This window comes from Nerophis ophidion, linkage group LG13, assembly GCF_033978795.1.
Source record: "Nerophis ophidion isolate RoL-2023_Sa linkage group LG13, RoL_Noph_v1.0, whole genome shotgun sequence".
Classification (NCBI taxonomy): domain Eukaryota; kingdom Metazoa; phylum Chordata; class Actinopteri; order Syngnathiformes; family Syngnathidae; genus Nerophis; species Nerophis ophidion.
The window spans coordinates 15,982,329-16,003,040 of NC_084623.1; the positions used below are offsets into that span (position 1 = coordinate 15,982,329).

Here is a 20,712-nt window from a genome sequence, read left to right on the forward strand (position 1 = left end):
TTTCGGCCGCTTGTACCCGTGATCTTATCCTTTCGGTCATGACCCAAAGCTAATGACCATAGGTGAGGATGGGAACGTAGCTCGACCGGTAAATTGAGAGCTTTGCCTTCCGGCTCAGCTCCTTCTTCACCACAACGGATCGGTACAACGTCCGCATTACTGAAGACGCCGCACCGATCCGCCTGTCGATCTCACAATCCACTCTTCCCTCACTCATGAACAAGACTCCTAGGTACTTGAACTCCTCCATTTGGGGCTGGGTCTCCTCCCCATACATTATTCTTATTTATGCTAAATCACTACATGTAAAATATGTTGCTTTTTATACATTATGACCGACTGTTTTCAATGCATTTCTTTTGTTCTTTAGGCTTCCTAGCGCCAAGTCATCAGTCATCAGAGATGGAAAGAAGCTGTCGGATGATGATGAAGATGAAGATGAGCAGTTTCTAGTGACAGAGGCACCCCCGGAACCTGCAGAGGCTACCGAGAAGGTGTTGGTGAGTAAAGAAAGTCAGTACCTGATTGAAAAGGACAAACATAAACATTGTGTGTTTTTCTTATCCAGGAACCAGCACTTAATGGCGAAGAGAAACACGGTTGGTTTGTTTTTTATAAAGTTTTGCTTCCTGGAAGCTATTGGCAAGCTTTGATCTTTCTTTTCCTGAAGGCGGACTCGTGAAAAAGATTCTGGAGACCAAAAAAGACTACGAGTTGTCCCCGTCCTCCATTACATCTAAAGAGGTATGCGTACTTCCTATTGTAGTTTTTTTTGGAGGGGTTGTGAGTGTATCTGTGTAGTATTGGTTCATGGGTGCATGTTTTGTCTATAAGCCTGGAAGTCACTCTACTCGGCTTCCAGGAACAGATACAACATCCAAGGTGTTTTTTTTCAGAAGTGGAGAGGGTTTCAGAGGGTCTTTTGCTGTACTGGTCTCACCGGGGTGTTTAAAGCAAGGCCGTTTGCAGAGTGAGCCAAATTGTAGATAAGGATTGTCAATGGTTCCGGGTGAGCAAATACATTGCAATTGGATTCTTCCGATCAAATTGGCCATTCTGGCTCTCAAATTGAGCTTGTCCGAGATGTTATCAAATTTGCGATTCAATTCCAAGATCGCCAGAGTCTGAGTGCCCTCAAATCTGCCCGTCTCGTCTTTTGCAATAGGCAGCCTTTGGGCTCCTTGAACAGTTAGCATTGTCTTCTGAATTTGTCGATAGACCCCAGCAATGACTGTCTGAGTGTGGCGGTTCGCTTCCTGTACGATCAGGGTCAGAGCTTGGTCCGCATTGCCGGCAGTAAGTCGGATACGTTTCTAGTGAGGGTTGGACTTTGATTCTGTTCATAACTTTTATGGACAGAATTTCTAGACGCAGTCAAGGCGTTGAGGGGATCCGGTTTGGTGGCTGCAGGATTAGGTCTCTGCTTTTCGCAAATGATGTCATCCTGATGGATCTTCAGCTCTCACTGGATCGATTCGCAGCCGAGTGTGAAGCGACCGGGATGAGAATCAGCACCCAGAAAAGGGTGGAGTGCCATCTCCAGGTTGGGGAGAAGACCCTGCCCCAAGTGGAGGAGTTCAAGTATCTAGGAGTCTTGTTCACGAGTGAGGAAAGAGTGGATCGTGAGATCGGTGCGGCGTCTTCAGTAATGCGGACGCTGTATCGATCCGTTGTGGTGAAGAAGGAGCTGAGCCGAGTGTGAAGCGACCGGGATGAGAATCAGCACCGCCAAGTCCGAGTCCATGGTTCTCGCCCGGAAAAAGTTGGAGTGCCATCTCCAGGTTGGGGAGAAGACCCTGCCCCAAGTGGAGGAGTTCAAGTATCTAGGAGTCTTGTTCACGAGTGAGGAAAGAGTGGATCGTGAGATCGGTGCGGCGTCTTCAGTAATGCGGACGCTGTATCGATCCGTTGTGGTGAAGAAGGAGCTGAGCCGGAAGGCAAAGCTCTCAATTTACCGGTCGATCTACGTTCCCATCCTCACCTATGGTCATGAGCTTTGGGTTATGATCGAAAGGACAAGATCATGGGTACAAGTGGCCGAAATGAGTTTCCTCCGCCGGGTGGTGGGGCTCTCCCTTAGAGATAGGGTGAGAACTTCTGCCATCCGGGGGGAGCTCGGATGGCAGCTCAAGGAGCCAGATGAGGTGGTTCGGGCATCTGGTCAGGATGGCACCCGAACGCCTCCCTCGGGAGGTGTTTAGGGCAGGTCTGACCGGTAAGAGGCCAAGGGGAAGACCCAGGACAAGTTGGGAAGACTATGTCTCTCGGCTGGCCTGGAAACGCCTCGGGATCCCCCGGGAAGAGCTGGACGAAGTGGCTGGGGGGAGGAAAGTCTGGGCTTCCCTGCTTAGGCTGCTGCCCCCGCATCCCGACCTCGAATAAGCGGAAGAAGATGGAAAGATGGACCCGAGCAATGCTTATTTCAATCAGCAGATGCCTTGTTATCACCGTTCCAAATACATGGATATCTTTTCGGTCCTGGATGGAAAAACAGACAGGCACAGGACTTGCCACATCTCCAAAGAGGCCCTAATGTATTTGGTGGCAACTGTCTCATCAGAACAGAAAGTCCAGTTAATCAATTCCATGTTTAGAACAGTGCAAAAAAGAGGCTCTTAGAAAGTTAAGAAGACAAGACGAGACAAAAAGGAAAGCAGGAAATATGACAGAGAAGGAGGACAATGTGACTGCCTTTGTTGAGAGCCAGACAGAAAAGGGTCAGAATGTCATCCAGGATTTTTTTTTTAAATTTGTTTCACTTGAATGCACTATATTTATGTGCTCAAGAATTTCACTTTTGGAATGAAACTTGCCAGCAGCCAAACCAATTGGAGTTTCCGCACTGATCTTTGCGTTGACCTGACCACTGACCGTAAAACAACCAGTGATGCCTTTCAGGTCTGCGGTTAAGCATGTTTTGTGATTAATCACTTGAATTAACTTGACATTTTTGGCAGCCCACATTTGAACACATTTAAAGCTGCCTTATTAGGATATCTTTCAACAATTATAAATCTCAGTGGCGCTACAAGGCTACAAATCAAAGTGTTTTGGCCATAATCGAGCCTTGATGCGGAAAATACAATACTTTCTGTGTCTGACTCCGAAAAAAAATCTAACCTCATGTCAACGATGACGCAGATTGCAAAACTGTGATTAGTCCTTTTTTTTCCTTAATGATTTTCATTTTTTCTGCCGAAACAGAAAAACAACGAGCGTGTCAGAAAAAAATGGGCATTCTAACGTAATAGATGCCATATATCACATTAAATAATGTTAACATTAAATAGTTGATTAGAACACAACTGTGTAACACTAGCATTCCTACTGCTAATATTAGCGCCACGTTTTAACAGGCTATCATTTCATTATGTCTTACAAGACGCTTCTGAAAAAATCCTGTGATAGCTTTTCGGCGAGGGTTCAACACATGACTTGCAATTCTCCACCAAAACATTGGGGGCAGTGTTTCCCTGAAAATAAACGACTGCAACTCTAGTTCCCCAGCTATTGCTTCCTCTGTAATTTTAGTGAACAATCGAGGACATTGTGTACATGTTGCTCTGAAATCTGCTAATATTTTTATTAGAGATGTCCGATAATGGCTTTTTTGCCGATATCCGATATTGTCCGACTCTTAATTACCAATACCGATATCAACCAATACCGAAATATACAGTCGTGGAATTAACACATTAATATGCCTAATTTTGTCGTGATGCCTCGCTGGATGCATTAAACAATGGAACAAGGTTTTCCGAAATAAATCAACTCAAGTTATGGAAAAAAAATGCCAACATGGCACTGCCATATTTATTATTGAAGTCACAAACTGCATTATTTTTTTTAACATGTCTCAAAACAGCAGTTTGGAATTTGGGACATGCTCTCCCTGAGAGAGCATGAGGAGGTTGAGTTGGGCGGGGTTGGGGGTAGCGGGGGGTGTATATTGTAGCATCCCGGAAGAGTTAGTGCTGCAAGCGGTTTTGGGTATTTGTTCTGTTGTGTTTATGTTGTGTTACGGTGCGGATGTTCTCCCGAAATGTGTTTGTCATTCTTGTTTGGTGTGGGTTCACAGTGTGGTGCATATTTGTAACAGTGTTAAAGTTGTTTATAGGGCCACCCTTAGTGTGACCTGTATGGCTGTTGATCAACTATGCCTTGCATTCACTTGTGTGTGTGCCTTTAAGCTGTACACAACAGCATTTTAAAAAGTCACATATTCTACTTTTTTTAAAACCGGTACCGATAATTTTGAAACCGTAACCGATTTTTTCCAATAATACATTTTAAAGCATTTATCGGCCAATAACATCAGCAGGACGATATTATCGGACAGCTCCAATTTTTATATCTTGTAGCCGGTGACGACATACCTTCAACATAAAAGCACACCAATAATAAATAACATAGTAGCAGAGCTGCCAACCCACACACTTTGAGCGTGACAGTCACGCAATTTAACATTTCAACACTTGACATTTATCTCGTGACAAGTAATCATTTTTATTTACGAGGGAAATTAACAGCAATTTACATGGCAGTTAATTGGACAAAGGAAAATAAAGCAAGTAAAGTTGTGTGCTGGGACTGCAGCAGTGCATTAATCAGCATAAAAACACCTTGTTTCAGAAACAAGGTAGGGTATAATATATCAAATTAAACTTTATTTCTGTAGCACTTTTCATACACAGGCAAGTGGCAAACACAAACTCAAAGTGAAATAAACATTGAGAATAATCAAAGTCAAGCGGAAGTAAAAAGTATAGTTCAGAAAGTACTGAATAAAAAATAGCAAGATAATTGGAATAAAGAAACAAAAGAAACGCAGTATTACAAAGTCCAGACGAGTGTAGGAGTGATAAAAGGAGGCAATAGAAATAGGAAAAATGAATATATTATTACTAGAATGAGGTTAGGACATACATATCTAAAGAGTTCACTGAAATTAACAGGGAAACATAACACAGGGCTGTGTGATTATTGTCATCGAATAGAAAATGTAGAGCATATACGAATGCAGTGTAGAAAATATAAAAGGGAGAAAGGGAAATATTGAAAAATAAGTTAGTGAAAGAGTGAAGTGAATTGTATTTATATAGTACTTTTTCTCTAGTGTCTCAAAGCGCTTTACATAGTGAAATCCAATAGCTAAGTTACATTTGAACCAGTGTGGGTGGCACTGGGAGCAGGTGGGTAAAGTGTCTTGCCCAAGGGCACAACGGCAGTGACTAGGACCTGCAACCCTGGCACGGCCACTCTACCAACTGAGCTATACTTCTCTTTATATATAAAGACAAGGTTAGTATAGCAGTTGAGGATATTTTAAGATTGCATTTGGAATAGATAAGGTAGAAAAGCAATACATACATCCTATAAGGCAGGGGTCAGCAACCCACGGCTCCGGAGCCGCATGCGACCGCCCGGAGAAGTCCGGTAGATTTCCAATTTTAATGTCTCCATCAGAAATCTCCCGGGTAAACATTTTTCGATTTTCACCCAGACATCAACTTTGACGGTGTGCCGTGATGACAATGCCTCTAACACCCTTTCTACATGTCATCGCGCCAGGATTTTCACCATGCTATCTGCGTGCCGGCCGCCCGGTCACATTTTGGATGCGACCTCTATCTGAACGCATACGCAACTGCAAGGCATACTTGTCCAACAGCCATACAGGTCACACTGAGGGATGTGATATAAACAACTTTAACACTCTTACTAATATGCACCACACTGTGAACCCACACCAAACAAGAATGACAAACACATTTCAGGAGAAAATCCGCACTATAACACAACATAAACAAGACAGAACAAATACCCAGAATCCCATGTATCCTGACTCTTCCGGGCTCCATTATACACCCCGCTATCACCAACCCAACCCCCCCAGCCCTGCCCACCTAAACCGACGCACAGAGGGGTGGGGGGTTTGGTGGTAGCGGGGACTCTGGGTATTTGTTCTGTCGTGTTTATGTTGTGTTATAGTGCGGATGTTCTCCTGAAATGTGTTTGTCATTCTTGTTTGGTGTGGGTTCATAGTATGGCGCATATTAGTAAGAGTGCTAAAGCTGTTTAAACGGCCACCCACAGTGTGACCTGTATTGCTGTTGAACAAGGATGCCTTGCAGTCTCTCACGTGTGTCTGCTATAGCCTCGTCAAACAATTCTTTGGGCTGGCAAGCCATTTGTACAAGCTGTAGAGGGCGGTAGTGACATCATTGTACACCCTCATTATTGTTCATTGGGTGAACACCAGCGGACATTTGAGAGAATAATTACTCTGAAATTTGGGAGTGTCCCGGGAAAATTGGGACGGTTGGCAGGTGTGACGCGGTCAAGCGGCATTGATTGATTGATTGATTGATACTTTTATTAGTAGTTTGCACAGTTCAGGACATATTCCGTACAATTGACCACTAAATGGTAACACCCGAATAAGTTTTTCAACTTGTTTAAGTCGGGTCCACGTTAATCAATTCATGGTACAAATATATACTATCAACATAATACAGTCATCACACAAGTTAATCATCATAGTATGTACATTGAATTATTTACATTATTTACAATCCGGGGGGTGGGATGAGGAGCTTTGGTTGATATCAATACTTCAGTCATCAACAGAGAAATGTGGACATTGAAACAATGTAGGTCTTATTTAGTAGGATATGTACAGCCAGCAGAGAACATAGTGAGTTCAGATAGCATAAGAACAAGTATATACATTAGAAGTACATTTGAGTTGTTTATAATCCGGGGAGATGGGATGTGAATGGAGGAGGGTATTAGTAAAGTGTTGAAGTTGCTTGGAGGTGTTGTTTTAGAGCGGTTTTGAAGGAGGATAGAGGTGCACTTACTTTTATACCTGTTGGGAGTGCATTCCACATTCCGCATTCATATAAAACTCACGGGCCGCGCTAACATTAAATTTTCATGTTAAGGTGCGGGCCGCGTGTCTGAGACCCCTGGTTTATACATAGCACAAAGCAAAAAAAAACTCTGCATGCAGTATTATTTCATTATAAATTTCAAAAGAGTTATGTGGCTCCCATTGTTTTCTTTACTCTGTGAAACGGGTCAGAGTGGCTGTTTGATTGGTAAAAGTTGCCGACCCCTGCTATAAGGGTTAAATAAAATAATGTAGAGTAGGTTACGTCTCGATTCACAGTCCATATTAGTAGGAGTCGGTAATGCATGCCACAAAGTTTCTTACCAAACACCATTGGAAAGAAAGAAGAAGTAGGCGGGTCTTGGCGTCTCAAACTATCACACACAACAGCGCCAACATTTAAAACTCACTCAACGTTCTCATGGTTGCTAAAAGAAGGTAACTACCTAATTTTTTTTTACTGTTGATTCAAAGTTCCTCCTTGAGTTTCCTACTACATAGTGTTTTAGGGCTGCTATACGTCTATCACTGTCCTGCATTTGTTGCGAAGCTGTGTAGCATTTATTTATGAGGGGCCATTAGGGACATTATTCAGAATTACCTCTTACATACACTACTGAAATGCTCTCACATAAACAACTGAAATGTTTTTCTTTCACACACACACCACTGAAACACTCTTATACACACTACTGAAACACTCTTATACACACTACTGAAATGTGAGAGCATTTCAGTAGCGTATGTAAGAGCATTTCAGTAGTGTGTATAAGAGTGTTTCAGTGGTGTGTGTGAGAGAAAAAACATTTCAGTTGTTTATGTGAAAGCATTTCAGTAGTGTGTATAAGAGTGTTTCAGTGGTGTGTGTGAGAGAAAAAACATTTCAGTTGTTAATGTGAAAGCATTTCAGTAGTGTATGTGAGAGCATTTCAGTAGTGTATGTAAGAGCATTTCAGTAGTCTGTATAAGAGTGTTTCAGTATTGTGTGTGAGAGAAAAACATTTCAGTTGTTTATGTGAGAGCATTTCAGTAGTGTGTATCAGAGTGTTTCAGTAGTGTGTATAAGAGTGTTTCAGTGGTGTGTGTGAGAGAAAAACATTTCAGTTGTTTATGTGAGAGCATTTCAGTAGTGTATGTAAGAGGTAATTCTGAATAATGTCCCTAACGGCCCCCTCATATTTATTTGCCTCTTCTCTTGGCCAGTTCACACTTGAAAAAGAGACTCTAGCATTAGTCTCAATGTGTGTCTGACTTTTAAATATACATTTAGATTCTCCCGGAGCAGTGTTTGTCAAAAATTCTAATTTCACTTTGACAGTGTATAAATGGAACCAGATGGACCCAACACTGTCAAAATTACAGACCTGGTAAGTATCAATTTAGACCGCCCTGAAAGAACCTCCAGAGTCCCTTGAATCCACTTTGAGAACCAAACAGTATTCAATCAAACAGTGGTCGCAGTGGTGAGGACATCGGTCTTAAGGTATAAATCAACATTTAAATAAGCCTTCATGACACTTAAGTCTCACTCTTGTCATTTTCTTAAACTTGGCAGCTTTTTAGTACGGCTGGATGTGGCCCGCTGGCTGCCAGTTGACATTTCCTGCTGTAAACCTCCAAAAAGATGTCGTTATGGCAGATTTCTGAGAAATGGATGTTAACAACATTTCTCAAAGTGCCCATCTACGGTCCCCTAGTGGGGGGGGTTGCCCACTTTTGAGGTCCTCTCCAAGGTTTCTCATAGTCAGCATTGTCACTGGCGTCCCACTGGGTGTGAGTTTTCCTTGCCCTTATGTGGGTTCTTCCGAGGATGTCGTAGTCGTAATAGTTTGTACAGTCCTTTGAGACATTTGTGATTTAGGGCTATATAAATAAACATTAATTGATTGATTGATTGATTGATTTCACAATGAAAGAAACAACTGATGGTTGATTTTGTTAATATGTCTTGCACATTTATGATACTGTGTGGGGAAATTTTTTTTTAAGTGTGTCCTTACCCATTGCATGATCCTCTTCTATATTCAGAAGTTGGTTTCAGAAGAAGCCTGGAAGAAGGAGCAGGACCTGGTCATGCGGGAGATAGAGCGTCTCCGCGCGTCCATCCAGTCGGTGTGTCAGAGTGCGCTGCCTTTGGGTAAGATCATGGACTATGTCCAGGAGGATATAGATGCCATGCAAGCAGAACTGCAAAGCTGGCGGAAGGAGAACAAGGAACATGCACAGGCTCTGCAGCAGGAACAGAGGTGATCAATTAGACACACTCTCTTTCACATGGTGGTATGTGTGCAAACCCTGTTTCCATATGAGTTGGGAAATTGTGTTAGATGTAAATATAAACGGAATACAAAGATTTGCAAATAATTTTCAACCCATATTCAGTTGAATATGCTACAAAGACAACATATTTGAAGTTAAAACTGATAAACATTTTTTTTGGTTGCAAATAATCATTAACTTTAGAATTTGATGCCCGCAACAAATGGTGGCAATAAATACTGATAAAGTTGAGGAATGCTCATCAAACACGTATTTGGAACATCCCACAGGTGTGCAGGCCACTTTGGAACAGGTGGGTGCCATGATTGGGTATAAAAACAGCTTCCTAAAAAAGGCTCAGTCTTTCACAAGAAAGGATGGGGTGAGGTACACCCCTTTGTCCACAACTGCGTGAGCAAATAATCAAACAGTTTAAGAACAACGTTTCTCAAACTGCAGTTGCAAGAAATTTAGGGATTTCAACATCTACGGTCCATAATATCATCAAAAGGTTTAGAGAACATGGAGAAATCACTCCACATAAGCGGCATGGCCGGAAACCAACATTGAATGACCGTGACCTTCGATCCCTCAGCCGGCACTGTAACAAAAACCGACATCAATCTCTAAAGGATATCACCACATGGGCTCAGAAACACTTCAGAAAACCACTGTCACTAAATACAGTTCGTCGCTACATCTGTAAGTGCAAGTTAAAGCTCTACTATGCAAAGTGAAAGCCATTTATCAACAACATCCAGAAACGCCGCCGGCTTCTCTGTGCGCAAGATCATCTAAAATGGACTGATGCAAAGTGGAAAAGTGTTCTGTGGTCTGACGAGTCCACATTTCAAATTGTTTTTGGAAATATTCCACATCGTGTCATCCGGACCAAAGGGGAAGCGAACCATCCAGACTATTATCGACGCAAAGTTGAAAAGCCAGCATCTGTGATGGTATGGGGGTGCATTAGTGCCCAAGGCGTGGGTAACTTACACATCTGTGAAGGCACCATTAATGCTGAAAGGTACATACAGGTTTTGGAACATATGCTGCCATCAAAGCGCCGTCTTTTTCATGGACGCCCCTGCTTATTTCAGCAAGACAATGCCAAGCCACATTCAGCACGTGTTACAACAGCGTGGCTTCGTAAAAAAAGAGTGCGGATACTTTCCTGGCCCGCCTGCAGTCCAGACCTGTCTCCCATCGAAAATGTGTGGCGCAATATGAAGCGTAAAATACGACAGCGGAGACCCCGGACTGTTGAACGACTGAAGCTCTACAAAAACAAGAATAGGAAAGAATTCCACTTTCAAAGTTTCAACAATTAGTTTCCTCAGTTCCCAAACGTTTATTGAGTGTTGTTAAAAGAAAAGGTGATGTAACAAAGTGGTGAACATGCCCTTTCCCAACTACTTTGTCACGTGTTGCAGCCATGAAATTCGAAGTTAATTATTATTTGCAAAAATGAAAAAATAAATTTTATGAGTTTGAACATCAAATATCTTGTCTTTGTAGTGCATTCAATTGAATATGGGTTGAAAAAGATTTGCAAATTATTGTATTCCGTTTATACGGGTTTTGTACAATGTAAATAGTTGTGAAAACAAAGAAAACACATTGAAATTAGAAGGTGTGTCCAAACCATTGGCCTGTACTGTACATGTACAGCATATGTAAATTATATTTTGTGAATTATATTTATATAGCGCTTTTCTCAAGTATATCAAAGCGCTTTACATAGTGACACCCAATATCTAAGTTACATTTAAACCAGTGTGGGTGGCACTGGGAGCACGTGGGTAAAGTGTCTTGCCCAAGGACACAATGGCAGTAACTAGGATGGCACAAGCGGGAATCGAACCTGCAACCCTCAAGTTGCTGACACGGCCACTTTACCAACCGAGCTATGCCGCATATATAATACATATATAATTGTATATATGAACTATATATACAATTATATATGTATTTTTTTAATAGATTTTTTTTATTAATTAAAAACTTAACAAATAAGAACCACAGATCTTTCAAAAGTCTATCTTTTTGACACCCCTAATATTTTCTTACCTTAAATATTGCTTGACAATATTTCTCATCAACACTAAGAAGTATAATTTGTTAACTTTTGACAATATTATGAAATATCATAAACTCATCAGGTTTGTAGTCACTAGCTCTGAGTATGTAATGTACAGTAGGGAAGGGATTCAAATGGCCCCATTCCTGGGTTGATCTCACGTGAGGGGAATATGCAGTCTGCTGAAAATGATGGAAAGTGCCACTCCGCATAGCAACTGATGCGGTGGTCAAAGTTCGAATTGCCACAAAAAACAGAAGACATTCAACACCCTAATGCCATCTGGCAGCTAAAGTTGATAGTGCACACACCCAATTTGTCATGGTTCATGTGTCAGGTAAACCATGACAATTGAGGGCCATATGAATCCCTTTCCAACTGTATCTATATGACTGTGGTCAAAGTTGGAATTGCCACCAAACAAATGATAAGATATTCAGCACTCTACTTCCATCTGGCAGCTAAAGTGGATAGTGCACACACCCAACTTGTCATGTTTCATGTGTCAGGTAAACCGTGACAAAAGTGGCCATATGAATCCCTTTCCTTCTGTATTGATATGACTGTGGTCAAAGTTGGAATTGCTACAAAACACTTTATGAGATATCCAGCACTCTACTGTCATCTGGCAGCTAAAGTGGATAGTGCACACACCTAAATTGTCATGTTTCATGTGTCAGGTAAACCGTGACAAAAGTGGCCGAATGAATCCCTTTCTGACTGTATTTATATGACCTTGGTCAAAGTTGGAATAGCCAAAAAAACACTTTGTGAGATATTTAGCACTCTACTGCCATCTGGCAGCTAAAGTGGATAGTGCACACACCCAATTTGTCATGTTTCATGTGTCAGGTAAACCGTGACAAAAGTGGCCGAATGAATCCCTTTCTGACTGTATTTATATGACCTTGGTCAAAGTTGGAATAGCCAAAAAAACACTTTGTGAGATATTTAGCACTCTACTGCCATCTGGCAGCTAAAGTGGATAGTGCACACACCCAATTTGTCATGTTTCATGTGTCAGGTAAACCGTGACAATTGACGGCCATATGAATCACCTTCCTATTGTATTGGACTGTGGTGTCAAAGTTGAAATTGCCACAAAACACTTTATGAGATATCCAGCACTCTACTGCCATCTGGCAGCTGAAGTGGATAGTACACACACCCAATTTGTCATGGTTCATGTGTCAGGTAAACCGTGACAAAAGTGGCCAAATAAATCCCTTTCCGACTGTATTTATATGACCTTGGTCAAAGTTGACATTGCCACAAAACACATAAGTTATTCAGCACTCTACTGCCATCTGGCAGCTGAAGTGGATAGTACACACACCCAATTTGTCATGTTTCATGTGTCAGGTAAACCATGACAAAAGTGGCCATATGAATCCCTTTCCTTCTGCATTGATATGACTGTGGTCAAAGTTGGAATTGCTACAAAACACATTATGAGATATCCAGCACTCTATTGTCATCTGGCAGCTAAAGGGGATAGTGCACACACCTAAATTGTCATGTTTCATGTGTCAGGTAAACCGTGACAAAAGTGGCCAAATGAATCCCTTTCCGACTGTATTTATATGACCTTGGTCAAAGTTGGAATTGCCAAAAAACACTTTATGAGATATCTAGCACTCTACTGCCATCTGGCAGCTAAGTGGAGAGTGCGCACATCCAATTTGTCATGTTTCATGTGTCAGGTAAACCGTGACAATTGACGGCCATATGAATCCCCTTCCTACTGTGTTGGACTGTGGTGTCAAAGTTGAAATTGCCACAAAACACTTTATGAGATATCCAGCACTCTACTGCCATCTGGCAGCTAAAGTGGATAGTACACACACCCAATTTGTCATGGTTCATGTGTCAGGTAAACTGTGACAAAAGTGGCCAAATAAATCCCTTTCCGACTGTATTTATATGACCTTGGTCAAAGTTGACATTGCCACAAAACACATTATAAGTTATTCAGCACTCTACTGCCATTTAGCAGCTAAAGTGGATAGTGTACACACCCAATTTGTCATGTTTCATGTGTCAGGTAAACCGTGACAAAAGTGGCCAAATGAATAACATTCCGACTGTATTTATATGACCTTGGTCAAAGTTGGAATTGCCGAAAAACACTTGATGAGATATTTAGCACTCTACTGCCATCTGGCAGCTAAGTGGAGAGTGCACACACACAATTTGTCATGTTTCATGTGTCAGGTAAACCATGACAATTTAAGGTCATATGAATGACCTTCCTACTGTATTGGACTGTGGTCAAAGTTGAAATTGCCACAAAACACTTTATGAGATATCCAGCACTCTACTGCCACCTGGCAGCTAAAGTGGATAGTGCACACACCCAATTTGTCATGTTTCATGTGTCAGGTAAACCGTGACAAAAAGTGGCCTTATGAATCCCTTTCCGACTATAATTATATGACTGTGGTCAAAGTTGGAATTGCCACAAAACACATTATGAGATATTCAGCAATTTACTGCCATCTGGAAGCTAAAGTGGATAGCGCACACACCTAATTTGTCATGTTTCATGTGTCAGGTAAACCGTGACAAAATTGGCCATACGAATCCCTTTCCGACTGTATTTATATGACCTTGGTTGAATGACCTTGTTTAAAGTTGGAATTGCCAAAAAAACACTTTATGACATATCCAGCACTCTACTGCCATCTGTCAGCTAAAGTGGATTGTGCACACACCCAATTTGTCATGTTTCATGTGTCAGGTAAACCGTGACGATTGACGGCCATATGAATCACCTTCCTACTGTATTGGACTGTGGTGTCAAAGTTGAAATTGCCACAAAACACTTTATGAGATATCCAGCACTCTACTGCCATCTGGCAGCTGAAGTGGATAGTGCACACACCCAATTTGTCATGGTTCATGTGTCAGGTAAACCGTGACAAAAAGTGGCCATATGAATCCCTTTCCGACTATAATTATATGACTGTGGTCAAAGTTGGAATTGCCACAAAACACATTATGAGATATTCAGCAATCTACTGCCATCTGGAAGCTAAAGTGGATAGTGCACACACCTAATTTGTCATGTTTCATGTGTCAGGTAAACCGTGACAAAATTGGCCATACGAATCCCTTTCCGACTGTATTTATATGACCTTGGTCAAAGTTGGAATTGCCAAAAAACACTTTATGAGATATTTAGCACTCTACTGCCATCTGGCAGCTAAGTGGAGAGTGCACACATCCAATTTGTCATGTTTCATGTGTCAGGTAAACCGTGACAATTGACGGCCATATGAATCACCTTCCTACTGTATTGGACTGTGGTGTCAAAGTTGAAATTGCCACAAAACACTTTATGAGATATCCAGCACTCTACTGCCATCTGGCAGCTAAAGTGGATAGTACACACACCCAATTTGTCATGGTTCATGTGTCAGGTAAACCTTGACAAAAGTGGCCATATGAATCTCCTTCCTACTGTATTTATTGGACTGTGGTCAAAGTTAAAATTGCCACAAAACACATTATGAGATATTCAGCACTCTACTGCCATCTGGCAGCTCTAAGTGGATAGTGCACATCAATTTGTCATGTTTCATGTATCAGGTAAATCGTGACAAAAATCCCTCTCCTTTTGTATTTATTGTACTGTTGTTGATCTGATCTTCATGCCTGTGCTCGGTTATTGTTAAAGTATTTTTTTTCATCAAAATTTTAGACTTTATTGGTAAATATTTTTTTAACCTGCCGTCATTTAGCCTTTTCAACAATTTTCTACAACAGAAGAAAATTAGCTTGTTGTTACATATATTGTGCAATCTCCCTATAAAATAAACAACCAAAAAAATCACATTGATCATTCTCATTGACGTATTTTCCATGTGTTCATGCTTGTGCAGAGCGACAGACCAGGCGGTGGAACCTCTTAAAACAGAACTTGGTGAGCTGGAGCAAAAGATCAAAGATTACCAGGATCAGATTTGTGCCGTGAGGTCCAACATACTGATCAATGAGGAGAAGATCCAGAAGAAGCTGGCTGCAATTATCTCCTCCAAAACCTGAACAGGCCACAAGGAGTACGCACACATTGAACATGCACGGGAAATGAACGGTACTTCTTTCACTTTTAATTCAAAAGAAAGAATACGAGCTGCTGGGCCCCAATCTCCAAGTCAAAAAATGACAGGCCAGAATAAAAATTGATTGAAAATTAAAGGCCAAAATTCGACTTTAAAACTTAAAACTTAAAGGCCTACTGAAATGAGATGTTCTTATTTAAACAGGGATAGCAGGTCCATTCTATGTGTCATACTTGATCATTTCGCGATATTGCCATATTTTTGCTGAAAGGATTTAGTAGAGAACATCCACGATAAAGTTCGCAACTTTCGGTGTTAAGAGAAAAGCCCTGCCTTTACCGGAAGTCGCAGACGATGACGTCACACGTGTGGGGGCTCCTCACAGATTCACATTGATTTTAATGGGAGCCTCCAACAAAAAGTGCTATTCGGACCGAGAAAACGACAATTTCCCCATTAATTTGAGCGAGGATGAAAGATTCGTGTTTGAGGATATTGATAGCGACGGACTAGAAAAAATATGTTTTTTGAAAAAAATAAGTTAAAAAAAAAAAGAACGCAATTGCATTGGGACGGATTCCGATGTTTTTAGAGACATTTACTAGGATAATTCTGGGAAATCCCTTATCTTTCTATTGTGTTGCTAGTGTTTTACCTGATAGTCGGAGGTGTATGTCCACGGGTGTCTTGACACCAATGCGCCTGTCCAAAGGCAAAACCTAGTAACTCACTTCTAGCTGATTTTGAGAAAACAAAGGAAAACCAATCTATCTTGATGCTGTCTTACAAAGATCTACAAAGTCATCAAACGTATAGATGTTTTCTTGAGCTTTCATTTTCTTGCCGATTGAGCCATGGATTGAATCTGCTCTCCAGATATTTTATCACAATCTCGGGTGAGCCCCATTCTGTGTTTGCACATTGGGCAAGAGCCGTGTACAGCGTCCAGTTTTTATTTTGACCTCCACAGTTATCTGCCCAAAAGAGTATGCAAGGGGAAGAATCAAGAACAATACATTTAATGGAGGTGCTTGCAACGTCCTGGGCCAATCTTCCAAATATCCCCTTGTGCCATAATATCACATAATCAGGTTGACCATCGGCCCCCATTTGTGCAAATGTCTCATTAAAGACAATAAGGCGACTGACAAAGAAGCTCCGATTGGTCCCTTGAGATACTAGGTTTTTCTGTTGTATCTACGCGGTTATGTGGTAGTTGCTAGGTCCTGCCATGCGCCTAACAGCTTACTTACGGAACAAATTACAATATTGCATACACTAATGTAAAGCATATCACCTAGGAACTACATTATTATCAGCTCAGTTTTGACCAAAATTGAGTTACTGGGTTTTGCCTTTGGACGGGAGAATGCCTCAGGGGAGCCGACGGCAGCTATGGACGGCACAAGCTCAGCTTTTCTCCGGTAAGAAGCGACTTTTTACCACAATTTTCTCACCGAAAACTGCTGGTTGACATTCCGTCGTGATTCATGTTTGCTTGACCGCGCTCTGATCCATAGTAAAGTTTCACCTCCAGGAATTTTAAACAGGGAATCACCGTGTGTTTGTGTGGCTAAAGGCTAAAGTGTCCCAACTCCATCTTTCTACTGTGACTTCTCCAATATTAATTGAACAAATTGCAAAAGATTCAGCAACACAGGTCTCCGAAATACTGTGTAATTATGCCGTTAAAGCAGACGACTTTTAGCTGTGTGTGTGTGCAGCGCTCATATTTCCTTAATACCCGTGACGTCTTGCGTACACGTCATCACTACACGACGTTTTCAAGACGAAACTCCCGGGAAATTTAAAATTGTAATTTAGTAAACTAAAAAGGCCGTATTGGCATGTGTTGCAATGTTAATATTTCATCATTGATATATAAACTATGAGACTGCGTGGTGGGTAGTAGTGGGTTTCAGTAGGCCTTTGACCTTCAGAATTTACACTTTTACATAATTGTTATACTGTAGGATTCGGAATATTGCTAATAATTCCTTTTAGCTAAAAGGATCATTTAAGTATAATTGTGAATGTATTTTTATATTTTGTTGAATTCCAGTATTGTAACAGTGGCATTCTCTACCCACCAGGTGGCTGTATATCCCACACATATTTAATGAACAGCTGCTCAAAGTAATGAATTCCTTTTTATCGTCCAACATTTTTTTAATTCTGTTTTTGTTCAAATGAGTTAACCGATTTTATATTTACTGCATGCAGGTTGGAAATACGACTACTGTAAGTTAGACTGAGACTTATTGATTCCCATGGGAAATTAGTTCATGTAATTGCCAGGCAGTTTACAACGTAACAATGTGTTCACAATGTTCTTGTGTTTAAAATAAAACACTAACAAAAAACTACGTAGTAGTAAATGAAAAGCATTGCCTTATAGCAGTGATTCTCAGGAGAAAATATTTTGCACCGCCAACGCGAATATAAATGTATTCACTTGTCTATAAAAAAAAATATATATATATATATTATATATATATATGTATATATATATATATATATATATATATATATAATGTATATATATATATATACACATACATACACACACATATATATACAGTATATATACATACATACACACATATACATATATATATATATATACATACATATATACATATACATAAACTACGTAGTAGTAAATGAAAATCATTGCTTTATAGCAGTGATTCCCAGGAGAAAACATTTTGCACCCCCAACGCGATTATAAATGTTTTTACTTGTCTATAAAATTGTTGTAAGTACACCTCTGCACAACAATGTATCTTTATTAACATTAAAGAAAGCAAAAAAACACATAGATCAATTTACAACAAATAATAACTTTATTAACATTGTTTTAGTCCACAAGATAATATTCAAAGTAAATTAATTTGCCTGTTTAATTTTAAAATCCCTATTTAAACTATGAACATTTTTTAACCGCCTTTAACCGTTTGATGCTGAAAAATAAAATTAAAGAAACTCAATAAATAACAATCTGCAACATTAACACTTCAACCTACAAAACAAAATCAATAAAACAATGTGTGCAAACATTTTAATATATTTTTTTTTATCAAAATGACAAAGCATGATACTGATAAAGCATATTCCCCAAGGTCACAAGTGCCCGCCGCCCCAAGGACTTCCTTATAGAAATATTTAAACTCTCCTGAGACAGAAGAGGGAATCAGGTTGTATAATATTTTAAAAAAAAACACTTTATAGATTTCTTTAGCTCATTATAAATAATACGGTGTAACTTGATGATTGGGAAAAAGCAGAACTTTTTATGTAGGTCAAAAAAGTTCCATTCATCTTGCCCTTAATAATTCAAACTTAGCAGCATATTTTTTCTTATTTGAGGCAATCGTGAGGTTGCCTTTTTGAAGTATTCCAGCTGGGTTTTGCATAATTCCTTTACTTTTTCTTTGGCGATGAATTTCATAACAACTGTCTTGTTTTGTTCTTTAAATTAATTTGGTTGGCACATTGCTGCCGTGCTTCTGTGCTCACGGACTGAGATACTGCACCCACAATCCTTTTCAGCATCGTGCCTTTTTGTCTGCTGGTGTGTTTAGGCAGACTAACATACACAGAATTAAACAATTCCAAAAACATGAAGTCTATGTGTTTGCAATGGTACACAAAAATTAAATATGTAAACCTTTAAAAATGTGGCATTCATTTTCATCATTCGTCATTCGGTGTGACAAACATTTTCGTCATGAAATGATTCCTACCAATACCGAGGTACCAAAGTATTTAATAAAATAGGATAGGAATTGATATGATGGGGATCTTGAGAGTATTTGCTTGGTGCTGCGATAGATTTAACACGTCATAATCTTCCACCTCAGCAAAATGCATGTTCACCTCTGGCACAGTCATTACACAAAAAACATTATGTGAGTCATGTATTATTCTACGAAAAATGCTATAAGTGCAGGAATTTTACAGCCTAACGCCGGTTAGTTCTAGTTAAACGGACTCCTCACCCGGGCTAACAGACACTGTAAATGCCTGTGTCCGAGTGTAGTTAGTCAAGTGTGACTCAACAAGAAATCTATGTTTCTAGATCAGTGGTTCTTAACCTTGTTGGAGATACCGAACCCCACCAGTTTCATTTGCGCATTCACCGAACCCTTCATTAGTAAAAAATAAAATATTTTTGTTTCAAATTCAAGACAGTTATGTTTTTTTTTACTGGCGCACAAAATGAACCATGCATCAACATCTCCTTGTTCAAAGAACAAAACCAACACATTGCATGAATTCACAACAACTTACACACATGCAAATCAGTCTGACTTCTGCTGTTTCCATATCCATAAACCCGATAGGGAGAATTGATTAACGTGGATCCCGACTTAAACAAGTTGAAAAACTTATTCGGGTGTTACCATTTAGTGGTCAATTGTACGGAATATGTACTGAACTGTGCAATCTATTAATAAAAGTATCACATTTTTATTTACACCAGGGGTCTTGAACTCAATTTACCTGGGGGCTACTGGATGCAGGAACTGGTTGAGGGTGGACCGCCAGAAAAGATTTCTTAAAAAAAAAATCTAACATAAACTTTTTAATGAATTCACCTTCTTTGAATGGCTTTCCCGCCCTAAAAACATACTCTCAAACTCTCGCGATCTTTCTGGGAGACACCCGAATATCAGTGCCCCTCCTGACAATCTCCCGGTTTTTACCCGGTCAACAATATTAATTAAGGGCGTGCCGCGATAGCACTGCCTTTAACGTTGTCTACAACCTGCTGTCTCATCCGCTTTTCCACCATATGAAAAGCTAACACCCCAGTCACATATTGTATGAGGCTTCTGCAGACCCACGGAAGTGACTGCAAGACATACTTGATCAACAGCCATACAGGTCACACTGAGGGTGGCCGTATAAACAACTTTATCAGTGTTACAAATATGCGCCACACTGTGAACCCAAACCAAACAAGATTGACAAACACATATTGGGAGAACATCCTTACCGTAACACAACATAAACACAACAGAACAAATACCCAGAATCCAATGCAGCCCTAACTCTACAATAGGGGACTGTCACGCCTGTAAATCTGGTTTTATGTTTGATCATGTTTTGTTTTGTTTTCTGGACTCTTGTTCCGTTTTTTCACTTCCTGGTTTGTTTTTGTTACCATAGCTACTCATTAGTTTCCACCTGTTTCCCCTAGTCATGCCCCGATCATCAGCCTCTCACACCAGTTTCTAGTTACCACGGCCACTATTTATGTCACTTGCTTTCTGTTTATCGTTCTGGGATTTTTGCATTCTGCCTCATGCCTTCACGCACCCTAGATTACCTTGCTATCCATGCCCCTTGTACCGGTCACAGTAAGTGCTTTTGTGTTAGTTATTCATATTTCTGCCACAGTGCAAGTT

General features: G+C 40.4%; 1 protein-coding gene across 1 annotated transcript in view; it reads left to right on the forward strand.

The window, feature by feature from the left end:
- The window catches only part of LOC133564871 (TRAF3-interacting protein 1-like), a 36,886-nt gene extending 19,133 nt beyond the window's left edge, over window positions 1-17,753 (forward strand). The window contains exons 8-13 of the mRNA XM_061919411.1: window positions 371-500; window positions 569-599; window positions 671-744; window positions 8,924-9,141; window positions 15,119-15,330; window positions 17,392-17,753. Coding sequence (XP_061775395.1) covers window positions 371-500; window positions 569-599; window positions 671-744; window positions 8,924-9,141; window positions 15,119-15,281 — 616 coding nt within the window. The 3' untranslated portion in view covers window positions 15,282-15,330; window positions 17,392-17,753. The remainder of the gene's footprint in view (window positions 1-370; window positions 501-568; window positions 600-670; window positions 745-8,923; window positions 9,142-15,118; window positions 15,331-17,391) is intronic.
- The last annotated feature ends 2,959 nt before the right edge of the window (window positions 17,754-20,712 follow it).